This window comes from Mastigoproctus giganteus, chromosome 5 (assembly GCF_048544385.1).
Source record: "Mastigoproctus giganteus isolate SK-2022 chromosome 5, ASM4854438v1, whole genome shotgun sequence".
Taxonomy (NCBI): domain Eukaryota; kingdom Metazoa; phylum Arthropoda; class Arachnida; order Uropygi; family Thelyphonidae; genus Mastigoproctus; species Mastigoproctus giganteus.
This window is the reverse complement of record NC_143579.1, coordinates 137,034,861-137,055,154: the sequence shown is the minus strand read 5'-3', so window position 1 is coordinate 137,055,154 and position 20,294 is coordinate 137,034,861. Positions and strand designations below refer to the sequence as shown.

Genomic DNA, 20,294 nt, shown 5'->3' with positions numbered 1-20,294 from the left:
GTTATTTTGTGACTGCATCATAGTATCCAATCAAATTGGTCAGCAAGACTTCCCCTTAACAAATCCATGCTGTGTCCGAGCTATAACTGAAGTCTCGTCTAGATGATCCTGCAGTGCTTCTTTAACCAGTGCCTCCATTAATTTTCCTGGAACAGAAGTTAAACTCACAGGTAATATAATTACATGTGTCAGCCTTTGATCCTCCTTTGTGAATTGGAGTCACATTTGCATATCTCTAGTCTGTGGGTATCTCCCCTCAGTCCAATGAAGCTCTCATAATTATGGCTAAGGGTTTGCTTACTTCCTTTGCTGCCTCCTTTAATATAACTGGATAGATCCCATCCACCCAAGGTGCCTTTCTTTTGTTTATCTTCGACAATTTCTCCTCCACTTTACTCTGTTATTACAAGATTCTCTAACTTACTGCCAGAGCTGAATACACCTCTGGTATTCCCCTCGTCGAATAACTCCTCATGTTTGAATGTCGATGCAAAATATTCGTTTAGTTTGTTAGCTATCTGAGCAGGATCATCAACAGTTCACCCATCGATATTAAGTGGACCAATCTGATTCATCCCCTTCCTTCTAGAGTTTACATAAGTAAAGAACTCTTTGCTGTTTTTTCTTTGCATCAGTTGCCAAAGATTTCTCGTAATCTGCCTTTGCTTGCCTAACCTCCTTTGTAACTTGGTTACAGATCAACTTGTATCTATCATAGGCTTCTGTGTCATGTGTTAATTTATATGTATCCCATGTATTTTTATTCTCTGTCATATGTCTCATTAGTGCATCTGACATCCATTTAGGCCTAAACCTTGAACAATATTTCTTAATTGGTATGTAAAGCCTAGTAGCTTCCAAGATAAGTTCTTTGAATGCTTCCCATTTTGAATTTGCTGTTGGTAACATCTTCAGTTGGTCCCACTGTATAGAATTTAAATACTGTTTCAGACCATCGTAGTCGCCTTTACGAAAGCAATAACCATTCCCTTTACCCCTGATGGTAGTTACCTCTTTGAGTAAATCCACTTCAGCACACTGTGATCACTGCCACCTAGTGGTTTCTTTATCTGCAGATTCTTAATGCATGAAGAATCACTACTGATAATCAATCAAGAGTATTACTCCCTCTAGTTGCTTCCGAACATGCTGATGTAGAAAACAATCATCCAATAAATCCGCAAAAGCCTTGCTAGTGTGTCAGTGACCAACCCACAAATTCCAGTCAATATCTGGGAAATTAAAATCCCCCATTATAAGACTCTCTGATGTACTGGCCCACTTTATTTCCTTGTACAGTTTCTTATTATACTCATCAGAGTCATTAGGCCTATAGCACACTCCTACTCTCAATTTTGATCTCCCAATACTTATGTCACACCAAACTGACTCGACACTGCACTGTCCAGCGATATCGACTGGCTTCACTTCCTTGGATTTTATGTGTTTCTTAACTAATATCATAACCCCTTCTCCCTTCCTATCCTGTCTAGCCTCTGCAAACCGTGCTATAAATATCCTACCAAACTGGGCCACCCAAAACCACTTAAAGATATACCCAACAAAAACCTGCTCCATCCTACTTAAAGGTTCTCTCAATATCAGAAGGCCTCCCCAGATAAAGATTCAGGAAACAACAATTAAGCTTTCCATCGAACTGAAATATCTTTGTATTCTGCTGGATAAAAATCTGTCATTCACACCCCATCTTACTTACCTCCGAAGCAAAATCAAAAAATACTCCCCACTAATAGCTAGAGTCACTCGTCGCGACTGGGGGCTTAAGAAGAGTACCCTAGCCCTCTTCTATAAGGTAGTCTTCTTACCAGCAATAACATACGCATCAGGAGTCTGGTTCCACAAGGCGGTAACAGCAGTAAACAAAATAGAGACCATTCAACGTTCAGTTCTACTGACAATCTCGAGAGCCTGCTGTACTCTAAGCACCCACGCCCTCCAGGTCCTCTTGGGCGTCTCCCCCTGGACCTGGAGATCGTCCGCTGTGGGTTGCTTTATCAACTATCCAAAGGCAAAGCAATCACCTGCCTAGACTACACAACTGATCCGGCGAACGATCTTAAACTCGAGAAAAAACGCCTTCTCACCCACTACAGCAGGCCTGGCAAATCCGCTGGACGACTTCGACAAAAGGGGAAGTCACCCGAAGATTCATACCGGATAATCAACTAGTGTTTCCCAAAAGCCCAAACTGGTTTTCACCGGGACTGCTAACATCTTACCTGCTCACAGGACGCGGCGCAATAAGAGCAAAACTCTCCAGTTTCGGATTGAGTGACACCCCTCTCTGCCACTGTGGACAACCAGAGACGTGGGAGCACCTCATGCACCACTGCCAACTATACGAAGACCTCCGCTGCCTCTTAATAACTAGAATACGTTTCTCGCCAATAAACCAAGATCAATATCTCCTGGAGAGTGAGGACAATTATAAAGCCATAACGCAGTTTGCGCAGGATCTTTTTACTAGAAGAAGAACATATCCACAACCTTAGCAGGAATTTTCCCACAAATTAACCACTCGTCATCCATAATAAAGATCCTTAGATGTGTCAACCAAACAAAAACCTAACAGCTACAATCTGAAGAACAACTAATCATTAACTTAACCTGGATCCGACCACTGGCTTAAACTGGAGTCATTATCTGGACTTGACCACTCACACGGACGGGACAACATGGCCCCGGAATGTCATACGAAGACCTGACAAAGCCATTGCAGTTTGCTGCCGAAACTCATTAGGCGATCTGAACCGGGTACCCTCACTTGGTTCACTTTCTTTCCCTTCCCTTGGCAGGGAATGCTTACTCTGTACCCTCCTCCCTGCCATCCCCTATCTTAACCTGGCGAGGCATGGACCTGCCCCGCCGACTTTTGGGGTTATCTTCACTATTGACCCCATATTTCTGTCTTTCACCCCCAAAGTCTTCAGTCTCCCTTCCCTCTCTACCTATCTTGCACTAGTGTTTGACCCTTGCCAAAATTACACATCCCCACACTAAAAAAAAAATAACAAAATAAAATTTTTTTTTTAAATAATAAAAAAAAAAACTCTAACCCGTATAACTTATATCTCTTTCAGCCTGACCCAATTTCTAGCGTTTCTTCCCCCCCCCCCACTCCACTGTTTTTTTTTTTTTTTTTTTAGGTTCTAGCCACTGAAATCTCAGGAAATTAGATGGCAGGACCGGCCAGAGTAAATAGTAAATATCAAAAATACAGGTGTACCTGGTCTGCCTCCACGAGGTATAGTGTGGGCAACGGTGGGTCTCATTTGAGACCCAACGGCTAAAAGACTAGATGAACAACGGTAAAAAAAACATTACACACCACAATATCCACACACTTTTAAACCTTTGGCCTCTACAGTGTTCTGTATCACACCACAATGTATATTACGCGGAGATGGGGGAAACCCCTGGTGCTGTTAGACCCTAAACACACTATACACTATCTGTAGACGTTGTACTCCCCAAATTCCAGTTCTGCATTCCTTATATCTGTGTGATACCACGTCTCTGATATCCCAACAATATCCGCCTTTGATGCTTTGAGCAATACCTCAAATTGATAAAATTTATTTACCAAACTCCTAGCATTTGTGTATACGCAAGTATACATGCACCTGTTTCTATTCTTAGCTACCCTAATACAATCCATGTGTTTACTTGTACAGCAATGACTCCCAGCAGTCTCAGAAATATCCTGCGTCTTGTTTTTCAGGCTTCTGCTCATTCCAATAGAAGCAGTGCAAGAATCACTTTCACATCTGCCAGTGGCTACTGTTAATCTATTAGTCTCTGTATCCCCCCAAGCTAGCAGTTTTCCGACCCACCTAACGCTGGCTCGATAGCATCAGCAAATATTCTTGCACCCTTTCTATTTAAGTGTATCCCATCCCTGTAGAAGCAGTCTCTCCTATTAACAAGTATAGTCCAATCAGAAAAAAATTCTACCCCTTGAGCCTCATTTCTTAACAAAGCTGCTTAGAGCAGCTTTGTTAAGAAATGAGTAAGTTTTATGTATATAATCTATTTGATATGTTAGAAAATTGATATACAGTATTCACATTTATTTTCCTCAGTGGTGGTAGCAAAATGGTGGTTATTGCTGCTTTAATCATATTCTCAGTACAAGTCAGTATAGATAGAAGAATTTTGTAATTGGGTCAACTTAGGGCGTGAATTTGGTAATTGATTTTCCTTGACTTTTAGGATCAGTGGTCTTTGGCTCTTGGATTAATTTATATATATGAATAAATGTTCATTTTCTGAATCATCTGTACTGACTGTAGCAATAAGGTACCTATCCAGATTCATTCAACAATCCAGACAAACATGTAAACTACTTCTGAAAAAGTTAATTTTTAGATTTTCAGGTCCTCAGAATCAACCAGCAGGAGTCTAGATAGCTTTTCATGATAAAAAATACATAAACATATATGTTTATGTAATTAGTATGAAATTTTAAGAATTAGTCCACTTTTGGGTCTGCAGTTAACAGTCAGTAACTACACTTCCACAGTTTCTGTGATCTCAAACTATAAGGGAATTAATTTAGTTTTATGGGTTTTTCTACCTCTCCCTGGCAATTAGCTCCAGAGTCCTTGGTCAAGTTATTCCTTGTATAACTTGACAAAGCTCAGCACTGAGAGTGAATAATGGAACCGGACCTGGCTCCTCGAGCTTGGGACGGGCATTAGGTGGCATCTGCCCAGATGTTAGCTGCTTGCTAGTTCCAAGAGGCTTGACAGTTTTTTCAGGCCGTTTTGCAGAGATTTTGTGCTGCCGCTGATGTTCAAGGTGGATATGGGCATTTGCTTAGGTGCCACCCTGACTGAAGAATATATAAATAAAAATGTGAACATTTAGCTGCCTGAAAGAGGTCTTGAAGATGACAACTCCGCCTCCTCTCTTATCTTTTCTGGAGTTTGCTAGATAGTGATAACGAGTGAACGAGAGGAGCACCCGAGGTGTATCCCCTCATCAAGCCAAGTTTCTGAGATGAAGATGAAATCTGTCTTCCTGGAGGAGCAGGGCTTGGTAGGGATGGAACTTGTTAGCTAGGCTCCTAACATTTTGTAGAAAGAGTGTTAATGACGTTTGTGTAACATCCGTTTGTCTCTTGGAAATTGATTGCTATTGGTGTGTAATATTGGCCTTGTGATTGGTGTCATTTTTTGTTTCAATAAATGACTTAATTAAGGCACCTGTCGGCCAGACTGCTGTGTTAAGAACCTCATGGAATGCAATGTGCTATCATCGGCAAAACTATGATAGGATTTCCAATCAATGGAAGAAGCTCATGGAGGTGAGCCCTGGGGCAGGAGAGCACAAAAGAAGAATATATTTTATAATAAATTTTCTGTTTATACTCCAGGACGACCAAAGGGTGAGAGGAGTTCGCATGATAGACTGAATACAATAAACAGCACCGTATTCAGCAGTCACGGGCTTTAATCCCGGTCACTTAAGGCACGTGTACTTATGCACCCGCGCGCCTGACCACTAAGCTACGGCGGCCTTATGACGGGAATTTGGTTTTGATGGCTCTAGCATCTACCTTAATGCCCACTGCCATCAAAAACTTCCTTTGTCTAGGAAGTTCTTGATGGCAGTGGGCTGAGTAGAAGGCGACTGTATCCCGATATCAAAATTGGTTTCTGAATGGTTGGTGAGTTGGCTGCTTGTAACTTTATCCTGCGATATTTCCAGGCTGTCTGTTTGTCTCAGTCAGTCTCATTCAGTCCGGGTGACTTCCTTACTTGTGATTTGCGACTTCCACTGGTAGCTTTCCTACAACAAAATCATCCCCAAAGAGCTCCGCTGCAATCCCTACATAGATTCCTTCTACATTCAGCAGTACAGGTCAGTACCGTAGATACAGTCTTCTTGCATTCATCACATGACGTCATACGACCGGAATCCAATACTTGTATCTAGGGATACACGTATTCCTAGAGTGCAATTCGGCTGCCCTGACGCATCAGGACATCCAGGGTTAAAATATTTTATACGGGGAAGCATGCTGGATTTACGCTGTTGTCAAGTGAAGTTTAAGTGCATGATAGCCTTTAGATACTTTTCAGATAATTCGGCAGGAGTGACCTCTTTCTATAACAGAGTCACACTAATTAAAGCATTTACAGCGGATGAATTACGCTATTGAACAGCATTCCACATTCGGCGCAGGGATTAGTCAGTTGGCATACCAACGATGTGGACATCATTATTGCGAATTCTCCAGTTAAAAAAGTCACCCAACATAAAGATTTGGGTATCATCTGGGACAAAGACCTCACCTTCTTGCCTCACTTTAATGCCACTCGAACGAAAACATATTCGGCTTTATGGGCAGTAAAACAAGAGATCTCCAACTTCCATAACCCGGACCTTATCATCAAATACATTCTTCGTTGTATTTTCCCAATTCCATTATATGCCTCGACTATGTGGTCCTCAGCACCCTCATCATACCAAGCCAGGTTCCTCTCCCTGGAATTCTGGATCTTGAAATGGCTAAATAGGGTTGCCGGGCTAACACCTACAATCTCAAAATCTGTTCTGGTCACCAATCTTAATACGCTTCCTTGGAGGTATCACATCATCTCTAGGAACCTTCTTACCCTCTCTCAGCTTCTATCCGGAAAACTGAGGTCACCCGATATTTGGGATATCATCGCCAGACCGTCCGACAGGAGAAGATGCCAGTCCAACACCTCCCCATACAGATCGAAGCTGCGTAGCATGTCCTCCATGGACAACATGTTTCCACACAACTCCTTCCAAATATTTAATAGATTAGCCATAGACGCTGAGAAACTTTGCAAGGACAGAACCTACAGATCTTCCATTCTTGCAGACATGTATGCCTTAGTCATGATCTAGGTGGACTCTCTGTGATACCGCAATATCCACGCTTCGATGTATCCGGATGCACTTTTATTTGTTGTAACTTTATGTTTCTGTACTTGTTGTAACTTTATGTTTTTGTACTTGTTGTAACTTTATGTTTTTGTATCTTCACCAGTGGCTGTTTAAGGCCGTATATTGTATCTGGCTCTGTATGCAATGCATATGTCTGTATTTTATGTTTTTTTTTTTCTCTGTATATAACTCATGTCCTCTAGCTGCATAGCTGTAAAAGGACATTTCTTCGGAAATAAATTGATATTAATAATAATAATAATAATAATTTACTCTTCTTAGCTTTGACCTTGACTGCAGCTCACCATTTGCGAACAGTGGCCATTTGAGTGCAGTTATAGATAAAATATTATGAAAATATTATTACTTGTTGGACAGCCGATCATGAAATATGCGTCATTCAGTAGCTCTTAATGAGAGGAGTCTCCAGGTACCATATAGTCATTGGGATTAAAATATTAAACACTGATTTTCTAGTTACATACAGGAGCACATCCACACGCGGCCGCATGTGGCTTCGTAAGTTAGAGAGTAGGAATCTTTATTGCAACTAAATGAATACAATGTACAGTACATAGATTGTCCGGTCACGGCCAACGGCCGGGGCTCACATCACAATAGATAATTAGATAATAGATAATGCACACTGCTTTATCTATTATTTTAATAGATAATAGATAATGCTCACATCAGAATAGATAATGCCCACTATAAAATTAAAAAGTAAAACTGCAAACATGTCATTATACTTACATTATGCATTATTACCTATATTTACAAGTTACATCATGCAGTTATATTTAGAATAAAAATATATAATTTACATGAATGGCACTTCTGAAACGAATTTTATTTAATGTATCAAAGGTCATTACTAATTATATGTTCCGCATAGAATAGATTTACGAACTCTAACAAATATATAAACAAAGACAAATGAAAAATTCCTTTAGACTAGAAGCTTGTTCTGTGTTTGCTGTTTTCTCAGGAAACAGTAAAGCCTTGGAGAAAATCCTGTTCGATAAACAACGATTATGACATCTCTATTAAACCGTTACAGGAAGAAGTGGGATTTTTTTTACTTCTCTCTCTCTCTTATGCATTAATAAAGGGAGATAACAAATGTTTGAGGAACGAAGTCTTTCCGGTGAGCCCCATCTAACTGAAATAACTTTGAGCTGGTGCCAAAGTATTGGAAAACAACAAACGCGCGCGTAACAATTTAACCCAACTATCACAGCACTTTTTGCTGTTTTAGTTGTTTTAAATTGATAACATAGACATAACATTAGGCAACATTATTCTTATTTTCATAACATTAGAAAAATTAGAATTCATTATTCTTAGAACAATCTTAAAGAACTTTTGCTTCTTGTATTGATTGGCGGGCGTTTTTTTAAACTGTGTTTAGGCTGGAAGAACAACAAATTATATCACGTAAAAGAATTTGTATGTTTAACTCGTGGTTTATTTGAATAGTATATGAAACAACCATCTCTCTCGAGCCCACACAGGCAAAAGATAAACATCTTGAATGGCTTTCAACAAAGGTACAGTAGGTGGGTACTTACTATGGAAAGCATATCGGTTGAACCAGAGTGGCAAACAATAATAGCCCAACCAATCATATACAATAACGCTTTCCTTAGGATAATGTGGAAACAGCTTACAGAAAGGGCACTGAATTAGTAGATGACAAGAAAATAACTTTGAAAATCAAAGAAAAAGATCATATCTACTGGCCGTTGTTGTTTGAGGTAAAAAGCCGAAATTCCCTGGATTTCAGATCCAGAAGTTAAATTAATTAATTGGTAAATAAATAGATATAGAGGATATTATTACAGTAAAAAGTAACCACATTTTTAATAAATTTTTTACAATTTTTTAAATTAATTTATGCTATGATTTTTGGCAATGATTTCCCTTTAATCTTGAGTAGCCATATCAAAATAAGTGCAGATTAGGTGGTAGTGACTCTCATTAATACCACTACTTTGCTTTAAGTGGTGAAACCCATATTTAATTTCCAGAGCAAAGTTTCCGGCATCCCCCTCCCCATCTTCAACACAGACCCAATACAATACTAAGTACTATAGGTTATGATACTTTCATGTTTGGGGTTTTCATTAAAAAAAATAATAAAATAAAAAAAAAAAAAAAATATATATATATATATATATATATACACACACACACACACTGAGTGATCACTGAATTATAACCACCCGTATGAAAACTGAATGCGACCCGTTGACCACGTGAGGTACGAGAGTGCAGAGTTAGTCGACCTACGTAGCATAGATAAGGTGTCAGTGGTTCAGTAGGTAGTGAAATTCCGAGCGTGATGGGTAAAAGGAAGGATTTATTGGACTTTGATAAAGGGGAGATTGTGGGTTCTCGAAGAGCTGGGGCCTCGATTTCTCAAACGGCTGAACTGGTGGGGTGTTCGAGAGCCGCCGTAGTTAAAGTGTAACAGGACTGGCGTCAAAATGGTAAAACAACGAACCGATTGCAAAACTGCAAAGGTCAGCGAAAGGTTGATGTTAGAGGTGAGTGACGGAGCCGACGACTTGTAATGGCGAACAGGCGCAGCACTGTTGAAGGGTTGACTACCCAATCCAACACGGGCCAAATCGGAACAATATCTGGCATGACTATGCGTCGCAGGCTCGCACATATGAGCTCTACCAGCAGATGACATCTACGGCATCCTCTCCTAACCGAGGTTCATCGGCGTAAAAGACTCGCCTGGTGCAAAGAGCATGCAAGTTAGACGTTAGAAGACTGGTAGAAGGTGTGCTGGTCGAATGGGTCACGTTATTTACTCCACACCGAGAGTGTCTTGTGTGGATGTGACTAGCTCCGTATAATAGAGTAGGCAATATCGGATAAACCTGTCAACCACTCGCTGAGATAGATGGGTCCCTTATAGGACACCCAGGTAAATTTGACGATTTTCTGCCTTGTATTTGCTAAAATATTACTGAAAATGTTCTTGATCATTATCAACATGGCAAGATACTGTGGGGGGTGGAATTTATGATAATGTTATTTTATATATTTGGTTATATTTATTATTTCCCCTTTTAAACAATTCCCTTTTATAATATCTCCCCACTTGCGCATCTGACCTTACTTCTCAGAAAATTCTAAGTTCATAGGGGAGAAACTCTTATATGTTTGATTCCCATTGGTTAAGCTTGTGTCCAGTACAACAATTACACACACACAAATGTTATACAAAAAAAACAAGTTTATTGGACATTTTTACATAGATACATCAAACAAAAGAAATTTATTAAACTCATGACCAAATAGATTTAATTTCATCTTCTTATAACAGAATGTATAGGAGCAAGGTATTTTGCCTATTGAGTAAACTCAAGGAGGGCTATTTCCTTTACATAAATCATAATCAACTATCCCCTCTTTTAAACTAACAAAATGTTTCTACTTCCTTACTCCTGAGTTCAATTGACTTTCAAAAGAATCTATTAACATTCTCCTTTCATTACAAAACAATTCCTACTCCAAATTGATAAAGCTCCGATACTCTTAATTTCAGTATAAATCATTACTCGGGTTTCTAACAGATTATAGCCTACAACCTTCTCTAATCTAGGTAATTATTACTATCAAATTTCTACAATTAACTACTTGCACATTCGGGGGTTACTGACATCCGTCTATCCCCTTCCAAAATTCATACTTAGTCATTCACTTATTTAACCAAATATTAACAAGTATCAATCACTTCAAAAATTTTATATCTATTCCCTTCCAAAATTTATCTATATATATATTGACTTGCCCTGGGTAATGTCCTTCAGTCCATACCATTCACTAACATATTCATTACAATATAGTACTACTTATACATATGTGTTCAATCAAAAGTTCTGATAAATTGGTTATCGGGTGTCTATAGTCGGTGTGATGGTGAGAGTACTTAATCAAACTAATCACTTACTTACATAACTTGGCAGACTTCACGGTACATCCTTCCCTAAGCGAGTAGGGGATCTTTTCTATCTGGGTCGCATCTCACAATCACTGGGGGAGTTCGACATAAGATACTGAATTCCTTCTTGGGTACCTTTTATTTCTTAAGGACGCATTAATTTCATCTGATCAGAATGGCTGTACTCTTTTTGTCCGGCTTCGGATTTCATCAGCTCCAGTGTAATTGCTCTCAGAAATATCAGGCAATCTCGTTCCTTCATAATGGAGTTGACTCCTTCTCATCTACTTTAAGGATCTTGAAAATTTTTCCCCCCTTTTCTATGGCACGTGTTCATCTCTCACTTCGAAACTCAGTCTACTTTTGACTGACTGTCTGACCGACTTCTGCACCTCAACTTCATCTTTCCACTTACTCGACTGCCTCTCTCACTAACTTATTAGATCAACGACTTAACTGTTCACTTAAAGCTTATCTACCCCTCTTACTGACTACACATTAAAACTTAGCCACTTTTCTCCACCGGCTACTCTATCTAAAGAAACTCATTCTTTTCTTTTCTTCTCCAACTCTCACTCACTAATTTTTTCTCCCACACCACCACTTACTCCCACTGACTCACTATCTCCGTCTCCTTCCACAATTTTTCTTCCGAGTTTGTCACGCCTTCCCACAGTGGTTCCTACCAATCCCCTCTATCTTTATTTATTATTTTTCCTTTAATTCGTTGAAAAGCCTCGGTCAGCCTGCCCCGTAGCACGTGAACAATACTCCCTATTTTCAACCTGTTGGATCTGTGGCCATCCGGTGTGTTCCTTTGAAGTAGCCGGTTTTCCAAAACAACACATTAACCTACACATATAACGCCTCGTCTCTAAGGCATTTTAAAACCACAAAGAAACGACATTCGTGACTATAGCATCTGTTTTTGGGAACTTGTGCCTGTGTTTATGAACCGATTTCCTGTCTGCGGTAATTTGGCTGTACTAAAGTGTCTCGGAATAACCCTCACTTGTTTGTCGTAGTAAGCCACCCGCTGTGCTTTCCGTAGTGTTCCTTGTTTTAGCGAAAGTAAGGTTAATTGTTCTGTTTTCGTTTCATTACCCTTTCCCAGGACAACTAATTTGGTTCTGCCAGTGTTATGTAGGAAATTTTACAATAGGAAAATTTTTTAATATTTTCAGCCCCTACCAGAATAAATTTGATTTCAAAACTGCAGATTTTATTCCTATATCTCATTAATGGCAAGAATCTAAACAAAAAAACTAATTTTCCAAATAAAAAAATCTGATTTTTGTAAGATTTTCAATATTCTTACAATACCACGTTGGGCATAGCAATTATACGTACTGATCAACAACGAACTTCAGAGGCTTGGAACTTCATATTTCAGAACACAGATGCTACTTGTTAACCTTGAGTGATTTTATCATGTCTACATATACATACTATGCCATTATACTACTAATGACAGCGTGCCTTTATCTCTAAACAAAGAACGGAGCCATATTGCTTCCAGAGTATGTTCGGAATTTGAAAAGATATCACTCACGAACTGTTGTGAATTGGAAAATAATAATTAAATCTTCAAAATCAGCATCGTTAATACTATAATTGTGCCAAATTTCAGAATTGTAAAGTTAAAATTAGCCAAGATATGGAACATGAAACTTGATGTGTGACTATGGTGATCGACTCTTCAACAGAGATAGTGAGTGGTATATGTTAAGATAACGAGCACGTTACCTTCCTTGGAAGGTGTTATTATGCCACTCTGAGTGTTGAATCGTGAAGAGGGACCAGGAATACCCCTCTCCGCCAATTTTGGCCAATCTACACACATTAATTACCTAATTTTTGAATGTTTTGAACTTTTCCCCCATGTTATTTCAATGTCAAAAATGGCACATTTTGAAATGATCATAACATTTAAAATTTTGATTTAGTGATTAAAAATTTTATATTGCTAGAATCTCTATACCATATTGTTTCCTACACTTTTAAATTAGTATTTTGCCTTATTTTATTAGATTTAAATATGCTTTTTTTACCCCTCTTTTTCCTATGCTATGACTGCTCAAAATCCCATCCTTTTTTGAGGTGTGACCCCCAATAAGACCCTGTTAAACTGTTTTCAGTATAATTTCATAATCAGAACCCCTAAATTATCCTCAATTCACCTACTTATATATTCTGTGAAGATGTTTAGTATTTTGTGTGGAACTGCTATTTTCCTTCCTCACCACCCCCTCATTATGCTTAAAAAAATTATATTGTGTTTAAATTTTTTATTTTTAGATTTAAATTTATATTGCTAAATTCTCTATATTATCCTCTCTCTCCGTGTTTTGCTGCTCAAAATCCTAATCATTTTTGAGGTTTTGATCCCAAAAAGTTGGCCCTGTAAAATATTTTAACTACATTTTCATAATCAGGACCCCTAAATTATCCTTAACTGACCCTATTTTTATATTTTATTAAAATGTTTAGTATTTTTAGGGTTAAACTGCTGTAATTATTGTTTAACATTACAACTTCAACAGTCATAAAAAAATCAAAAATTACTGTTGATCCAATTTGAGTATAGATAATGAATAAAAACACTACATTTTGCACTAAAAAGTGTCAGAACTTTGCCTGCCTCATTACACAAACAACACTATCGCAATGGCTGCTGCCCGGATCCATTGGAAGAAAGTCATTCCTGAGGATCATCCTCCACTCATTGAACCAGAAGTTCCTGAAACGGATCCATACCCACAAGATTTAGTAACCCGCAAAGAATCTTCTACCAAGGACCCTCAGGTCCCCCAAGAAGTAGACAAGTCAGAATTAACCAGAGTGTATGCTTTGCGCACTGTCTTAGCAGAAAAACTAAAGGAAGGATCAAAAATTACCAAAGCCGCTGTCCTGAAAATAAATGAAGAATGGGAACAAATGGAGCGCCTCATTATTGAGGTTTTAATGAAAAATGAAAAGCTGAAAGTAAAAATTAAAGAGAAAGAAGAGATAAGATCAACCGAACTACAAGTATGTCGGCATATACCGTATGCCCAAGTCACTGCAAAGTACATCCCAGCCCCTATGACTAGAGAAATGAGTCAATCAAGGAACAAAAAACAAAAACATTCAGAAGACTAACCACATCATACTAGTCAAGCCTATAGCCAATGATACACAAAAAGACAAGCTAAAGAAGGATTTGAAGAGTGTAAAAATAAAAAACCTAAGGAAAACAAGAGCAAAAGCTATTATAATTGAAACTTCCACCAATGAAGATCTAACTAAAATCAAAAGCTGTGACAACTTTACCTCCATTGGCATGAAATTAGAAATGCCAAAATACATCACTATGGAGTAACTGCTTGAAGACTTACTACACAAAAACCTTGAAGACTATGGAATCACTGAAGAAGGGATAAACAAAGACCTGAAGATTAGGTTTGACACCAAACCTACAGCCAAAGGGACTGGATATTAGAGACCTCAGGCAGCATGAGACGATCTTTTCTCTCACAAAACAACAGGGTTTATCTTGGGTGGACTACGCATACAGTTAAAGACTATTTGGTTCCTACGAGATGCTATAAATGTCTGTGCTAAGGGCACCCTGCTAAATACTGCAGACAACAGGACCCAACCTGTGGACTCACAGGTTACAAACACAGAGTGCCCAAATAAGGAACAACCCCCCTCCCGTCCAAATTGCAAAGCAAAAAAGAAGCAATATAACCATTCTTACAGGGATAACAAGTGTCAGGAATATATAAGAGCAGTGGAAACATTACAACAGATAACAAATTATGAATAACTACACCCACAGAAGTAATTGCAATAGAGCAACCACAAAAATTGTTCAATTGAACTTCACAGATCTCTGCTAGTAATGGGACAGTAAGCAAAATTAATCCAGGAAGAAAACCCAACAATCTTATTCTCACAGCAGTCCTACTCTTACAAAGGGGTTGTCAAGGGGCTGCCATCTACAACCAGAATAATCCAGTCTGAAGTGGTTACAAGTGGACAAAGGGGAACTGCTATTGCCAGAGGTTGGGCTGCAATAGCCATTACTGATCATAAGCTCACGGTGACGAAAATAACTGGCCTATGCTCCACCCATGCTGCCTGTGTATGTGTTGAGGGTCCCACAGGATAGCTTCATCTGATAAGCCTCTATTCACAATGTAGTCAGGACTTCCGATCTGCAGATCCGTATGTCAATTATTTGGATCATGCTATTAATAAACTAAGGGACTCTGACCTCCTCATTGCAGTTGATGCGAATGCAAACTCAACCATGTGGAACAGTACAAATACATGCCCCAATGGTGAATTGTTTAAAGATGTGATACTGGTACACAGTATGCAAATTCTAAACAGACCAGGCCATCCACCCACCTGTGTTACCCCCACGGGTCACTCTTTCATAGATTTCACCATGGCCACTAGTTTCCTAAGCAGAAAAGTAACAGAATGGAGTGTTGATATGCAGTGGACCACAAGTGACCGCAACGCAATCATAACCAGAATCCAAAGAACCATTCCGGGCCATAGACACAACATAAACAGCTTGTCGAGGTACAAAATTGCAAAAGCAGACTGGGACACATTTAAATCCCAGATTCAACATATAATAACTGAACGTGATCCAGAATGCCTTAGGCTCCCCGCACATCACCAGGCTGAAGAGGTGCAAAACATAATCATACAAGCATCTGAAATCTCTTTTCCAAGGAAGAAAAGAAGATCCAACCATGTCTCCTGGTGGACTGACAATCTCACAGCTATGAGAACGCAAACAAGGGCAGCGAGAGAGAAGAGATCACTCTAGAAGTCAAAATGATGTAGCAATCCTTCTGGAGCAGTACAGAGATATCAGGCGGCTGTATAATCAAGAAATACACAAACAAAAGACATACCTGGGAAACCCCAGTACAAAAAAGCGGCAACACAGACCCTTGGGGTCTTGTGCACAGGCTGGTAACCACAAAATGCCATCCTGGGGAAATATCTATTTATCCAAGATGGACAAAATGAAGAAACTACCTCTTGGAGGGAGTCCGTGAATAGGGTCCTTGATGCCAGTGTCACCAAGATGACACCAGCCAGGAGACAACAATGCAAACAACCACGAGAATCAACCATCTCACTCACAGAGGTGCAATGAAGATCCTTTTTACCAGAGAAGAGATTGAAGAGGCCACAATGTCAAGCAAAGCTGGCAAATGCCCTGCCATTGATGGAGTTGTGGTAGAAATCATCAAACAAGCTTGGAAAGCAATTCCCTCTGTTCTTGAAAATCTCTACAACGCATGTCTACAGGAGGGAACCTTCCCTCAGACCTGGAAGATGGCACTACTCAAAATACTGATCAAAAGCTCCACCAAACCTGCACTGGATCCAAACTCGTATTGACCCATTTCCCAGCTGCCAATTTTAGGCAAAATTCTTAAAAAAAACTAATGGCACAAAGAGTACTTACCTATTACTATCACAAACATCTTGCATCCCCTCACCAGTATGGATTCACTAAAGGGCGCCCTGCAAAAGATTCGATGTCAGTTCTAGTCTCCACAGCAACAAACCCCACCAAGAAGTACTTGCTTGCCCTCCTTGTTGATTTCAAAGGGGCCTTTGACACCTTATGGTAGCAGAGTGTCCTAGGGAGACTCAGGGAGGCTGAAGTCTCGAACCCGCTTTATCTGCTGTTTACCAGCTACTTCTCCAACCAAACACTTCTTGTCAGATCTTCTTAAAAAACTATGCTCCATAGGCCTGTTATGGCCTATGGAGCATAGTCAAGTTCATAGGCCTGTTACCAGAGTGCCCGCAGGGGTACCTCCTGGGGCCCCTGTGTTGGACAATGGTAATTGATACCTGGCTGAGAAAAGAATACCCGAACACCACCTTCCTGGCATATGCAGGAAGGTGGTGACCTTACCATGCTGGTAGAGGGAAACTACAGAGCTAAAATAGAACAACAGATCAATACAATCATGACAGGACTACTCATTATAAGCTACAGATCTTCCCACACAAGACAGTACAGCTGCTCCTCCAGGGGAAATTAACCCAGCAAGGCCACCCACTGTTAGGTACAATGGCCAATCCATTAAAAGCGTGGCCAGCACAAAATACCTTGGAGTAATCTTTGATTGCAGGCTCTCTTTTCTCTAATATGTCAAGTAGATCAAAGAAACAGTCAAGACATATATAAGAAGGATTATTAATATTACTAAGGAGTGGGGCCTTAAACTCCGAACCCTAAATCTATACTACAATTCTATTGTGCTTCCAATAATAACATATGGGGAAGGGCATAGAGTCAATATACAGGCTTTGAGAAATCAACTACTACAGGCCCAAATGGCTACTAGCAATGACTCTAGCTGCTGTACTCTATTAATGGCTACTAGCCTCCTAGCAATGACCAGGACCTGCAGAACAACTTCCACCTTTGCATTCCACGTCTTTACCAGCAAGATTCCTCTTGATATGGAAGTTGTTTATCACCAGATAAAGTTTCTCTGCAAAAGGAACATGCAGGACAGTGCTCACAACAACTGCTAAACAAGATCTGAACAGAATAAGAATGCTGTCTGTCTCCAGGTGGCAAGAAAAATGGAACAACACATAGCACGGAGCAATCACCCGTAAATTCCTACCAGAGGTATCTGAGAACAGCAAAAACCACACTAAATGGTTCACTCCAGGGCTCCATGCCCTATTCTTGTTAACGGGCCATGTTAGCTTCAACGAAAAGCTCCACAGACACCCTAATTGCACCTGCGGAAAGAGGGAATTTTTGGGCTACCTGGGCGCCTCCGTAGACAGGTGGGAAGGAGCAGTAGTGCGTATCACATGCTTCTTGATTAGACCGGGGTTCGAGCCCGTCACCACCAAATACGGAAAGGTCAGGGAATGACCACCGCATATCTCGGAGCAATATGGCCTTAGTTGCTAATGCTCCTAAAAACCAAAACAACAACAACATTGGGGCTACCTGAGGTATGATTGTCACCCACCTGTACGTGGACATCCGGACACAACTTGAAATTGAGACTGGCAGCTACAGCCAAGATGAAGCGCCAGAATTAATTGCAACTCAGGCTAAATATCCAGCCTTCTGTAGGTATGCTAATGCCCTCTTCAAGCATAGGGCAACTATTACTCAAGAACAGTGCCAACGACATCCTGACGTGTAAACTCTAACAAGATCAGATTGATCAGACACATTAATGGGACCAATCCTTCGACTGTGACTTACCTAACTTCTTTCATAGTTATATCCAGTGATGGACACTTCACTTGGCCTACAGAACCACACCTTGGCAGAAAACCCTGCAGACCCTGATCTTTCACGAGTGGGATATTCTGTGCTGACCATTGCCTGCAGCAGGATCTATGCTGCTGACCCCCACCTAGGGTGGGATCTTTGCTGCCTGCTGACACCCACTGAGGAGTGGGATATTTGCTGCAAGCTTCCACTGGGGGGTGAGATCTTTGCTGCTGACCACTACTGAGGGGTGGGATCTTTGTTGTTGACCCCCACTGAGGTGGAATCTTTGCTGCCTGCTGACCCCTTCTGAGGGGTGGGATTCCTGGAACTACTGTCTAGTGCTGTACTCTGTCACTTTAACTAACAACTCCTACTGCTATGGGGATTCCTCTAACTATCATCTCCATTTTTCTATCACTATATTCCCCTCTGCTTCTCCTTCCCCATCTTCTCCCTGCTATACATCCACTTTCCTTTCCTATTTTTCACTTACTTCCCCAGACCATCAATTCTGGGGACGGCCAGCAGGAGTTAAAAGATGAATCAGGTCTGCCTCTACGCAGCTAGAGACAGGAGACAATCATATTCGTGTTTGTTTCCTCCTGGTTGCTAAATCGCCTGACGCCGGCCACTCAACACAACAACAACAACAAAAAAGAACCCTTCACATATTACAACACTACACACAAACGGCCGGCGATGGCACTTACCTCACCACAAGATGACAAAGCGGCAAATGGGGGAAACCCTAGAATCCACAAAAAAATCCACTAATAATAATAATTTACTCCACACCGTGGATGGTCGTGTACGAATTTGGCATTAACAACATGAGGCTCTTGATCCATCATGCATGTCATCAAAACTGCAGGCCGGTGGAGGCGGTTGTATGTTGTGAGGCATGTTTCACTGGCAGAAACTTGGACCCCTGGTGAAGGTGGAACGACATATCAGTGGTCTCTGCTATCGTCAATTGCTTGCTGATTGTGTACATTCTGCTATGTTATTTTTTCCCGAATGGCAATGGTGTATTTTAAGATGAAAATGCGCCGAGCCATCGGACACTTGTGCAGAAATGGTCTGAGGAACACAGTTCTGACTTCCAGTATATCGATCAGCCTCCGAACTTCCTCGGATATCAATCCCATAGAGCACCTGTGGGATACTATGGAAAGGCATATCAGGCGTCTGGATACACCAATCAACTCCATACTTGCATTGCTGGGCGCATTACACACAGATTGGCTGACCATACCTCCCGAACGCTTCCGTCATCTTGTTGAATCAAAGACACGTCGGATAGCTGCTGTACTGAGGGAAAAAGGACCTACGAAGTATTAGGTAGGTGGTCAGAATTCAGTGATCACTCAGTATATATACAAATGACAAACTAATTATTTTCAGTATGTTTGAAGGAAGAAAGTTCAACCACCTCAATTGTTATGACCGTCTAGGAGGCAGCAAGTGTTATCCCTGATTTAAAAGCGTATTTAGAATGCCTTTATTTCTTAATTCTTCATTTAATTTCTCAATGCTGTTTTGTCATAACGAAAAATGTTGTTTTAGAAATAATTCGACCGCTCGTTTCTTTCATTGATTAAACGATTTTTTTTTTTTTTTTTTTCAGTCACTATCACAGCATGGAAGTTTTCGCTCATTTTGATCTCATAGACGCCAGGGGAAACAAGGTTGCTGAAGGCCATAAAGCCAGTTTTTGTTTGGAGGATAACGAATGTCATGCAGGCATTCAAAAGAACTATGTGTGTGCCAACTACGGTGATCAGGGTATATCGGTAGGGTGCGTGGACACCTACCATCACAATATCGATTGTCAGTGGGTGGATGTAACAGACGTAACCCCAGGGACCTACTTCTTGAAGGTAATTGTAACACGAATACTTTAGTATTTTCCTGTGTTTTGAAGGCACTGATGAATTTCACTTTTCACTAAAGGAATTGACCATCTTTATAGTTACATTTTCGTCACTACTTGAGGCAGTGAATTTCATGAGTTATTTTTTCCTTGCTGCCCCCTGTAGGCCTCATTTCAAAAGTTTTATGCCAATATTTATTATATCTGAGTAGTGTTGGATGAAATTCCTTGTCGTT

At 40.3% G+C, this 20,294-nt stretch overlaps 1 protein-coding gene across 1 annotated transcript in view; it reads left to right on the top strand.

Annotated features, from left to right (window-relative positions):
• Window positions 1-20,294, top strand: part of LOC150085724 (lysyl oxidase homolog 2-like) — a 286,714-nt gene that overhangs the window by 248,174 nt on the left and 18,246 nt on the right. The window contains exon 7 of the mRNA XM_090374205.1: window positions 19,813-20,065. Coding sequence (XP_090230331.1) covers window positions 19,813-20,065 — 253 coding nt within the window. The remainder of the gene's footprint in view (window positions 1-19,812; window positions 20,066-20,294) is intronic.